We start from the raw sequence: 2,223 nt of genomic DNA, 5'->3' as shown, positions 1-2,223 counted from the left end.
TGTTGAGATTTGAGAACCAACAAAGAACAAACATAAGCTTGAAATTTTGAACAGAGACTATGTCAATTAATTAAACTGGTCAACCATGGTTTCATTTATTTGATTTAATTTGACTCCTTCCTTACCTATCCCATTGGTTCTTAGCTATATAAATATTCATATGTGATACCATCTTATACACATATAAACATTCATTGCAAACCTTATACATATACACTATCCTAAACAACAACGTTACCAATAAATCACCTAAGAAGTTTAATCCATATATTTTATGGCTTCAATGTTAAAAACTTCAGTTATAACTTCTTGCTCTTTAACATCTTCAAAGAGAGTTATTAATGCAGCTATCCATCTTCCCAAACTCCCTAATATTTCATTGCCACCAACAAAGATTCAAACCAGCAGAAAACAACTACTTGATCATCAACAATTAATACTAGAAAACAACAACAACAAAAACAACACGCAGATATTACATGATCAACAACAAGAGAATTCTACAAATTCTAAAGCCATAGTTCAACTTTATGCCGTCTTAGAAGCTGTATCCGACAGAGTTGAGATGCATCAAAACATTGGTGAACAACGTAACAACTGGAACAACCTTCTATTAAACTCAATCAACATGATTACTCTTGCTGCTACAACCATGTCTGGTGTTGCTGCTGTCACAAGTGGGGAAGGTGCACCACTTTTGGCTTTGAAATTATCTTCTGCTCTTTTATTCTCCGCTGCAACTGGATTATTACTTATCATGAACAAAATCCAACCCTCCCAACTCACTGAGGAACAAAGAAATGCTACAAGATTCTTCAAACATCTTCAAAGTGAAATCCAGACCATAATTGATATAGGAAATCCTACTGAGGAAGATGTGAAGGGTGCAATGGAGAAAGTTTTGGCACTTGACAAAGCATATCCACTTCCCTTATTAGGAGTAATGCTTGAAAAGTTTCCTGCAATGTATGAACCTGCAGTTTGGTGGCCTTCCAAAAAAGGAAAAACACAAAGCAAGAAAATGGGAAAAATGAATAATGGTTGGAGTAAAGATTTAGAAATGGAAATGAGGGAAGTTGTTGAAGTGATAAAGAGAAAAGATGCTGAAGATTATGACAGGCTTGGAAACATAGCATTGAAGATAAACAAGAGTTTGGCAATTGCAGGACCATTACTCACAGGAATTGCAGCTATTGGATCTTCATTCATAGGAAATGGCAGTTCTTTGGCTGCTTTTGTTCCTCTTTTGGCTGGTTCATTGGCTGCTGCAGTTAATACTTTCGAACATGGTGGACAAGTTGGGATGGTTTTTGAAATGTACAGAACTTCTGGTGGCTTCTTCAAGTTGTTAGAAACCTCAATCGAATCAACGCTGGGAGAGAAAGATTTAGAGAAAAGAGAAAATGGAGAGTTGTTTGAAATGAAGATGGCTTTGAAGTTGGGGAGAAGTATATCAAATTTGAGGGAACTTGCCTCCAAATCAGCTTCTTATAGAATGGAAGGTGGTGTTGAAATAGATGAATTTGCCAGCAAAATATTCTAGGACATGTTTTATAGATCCATTAATTCATTATTTGTATATTTTTATTCCTTCATTCTTTGTAGTTACCTGACTTAATCAATAGAAAAGAAAGTATGTTTTATCAGCAGTGCTATATTTACACTGATATCATTACACCGTATATTACACCTTAGTCCATTTCCAACCATTTCCTATGTCACACAAAAACCAATGCAAAAAAAAATTATTAAATAAAACAAAAAGTATAGGTAAGTGTATATATATACGGTGTATATGTAACTTTTAGTGTAGGTTTAGCTTTTCTCATGTTTTATACAAGAGGTGTGCTATATTTACACTAGTTTTTATACACCGTATTGATACACCGTGTTCAATAACAAAGATAAAAAGTCTTGCACATAAACCAAGATACCATAAATTATTAAAATATAAAACTAGTATGCTTTATATGTACACTTACGGTGTAAGTGTAAACAATCAGTGTACAAGTAGCTTTTCCCTTTATACAATACAATTAATGCATGCAGAGCAAGGACATGTTTTATACATCCATTAATTCATTTTTTTCTTACATAGAGGGCCAAAGGTCCAGGAAAAACAGAAAGCTACACACACCATCCAGGAGGGAACGCCTCTAGAATCTTCATCCAACAGACTCATTAAACTCTCAGGCGCTGAATTGAAATACACAATATCCGGAC

At 34.6% G+C, this 2,223-nt stretch overlaps 1 protein-coding gene across 1 annotated transcript; it reads left to right on the top strand.

Moving 5' to 3' along the window:
- Window positions 1-274: 274 nt before the first annotated feature.
- Window positions 275-1,543, top strand: LOC131599907 (probable F-box protein At4g22030). Its single transcript, XM_058872145.1, has one exon. It carries the CDS (start codon window positions 275-277, stop codon window positions 1,541-1,543), a length of 1,269 nt encoding a protein of 422 aa, XP_058728128.1.
- Window positions 1,544-2,223: the final 680 nt, after the last annotated feature.

Source organism: Vicia villosa, linkage group LG4 (assembly GCF_029867415.1).
Source record: "Vicia villosa cultivar HV-30 ecotype Madison, WI linkage group LG4, Vvil1.0, whole genome shotgun sequence".
Taxonomy (NCBI): domain Eukaryota; kingdom Viridiplantae; phylum Streptophyta; class Magnoliopsida; order Fabales; family Fabaceae; genus Vicia; species Vicia villosa.
This window is presented reverse-complemented; position numbering and strand designations above follow the sequence as displayed.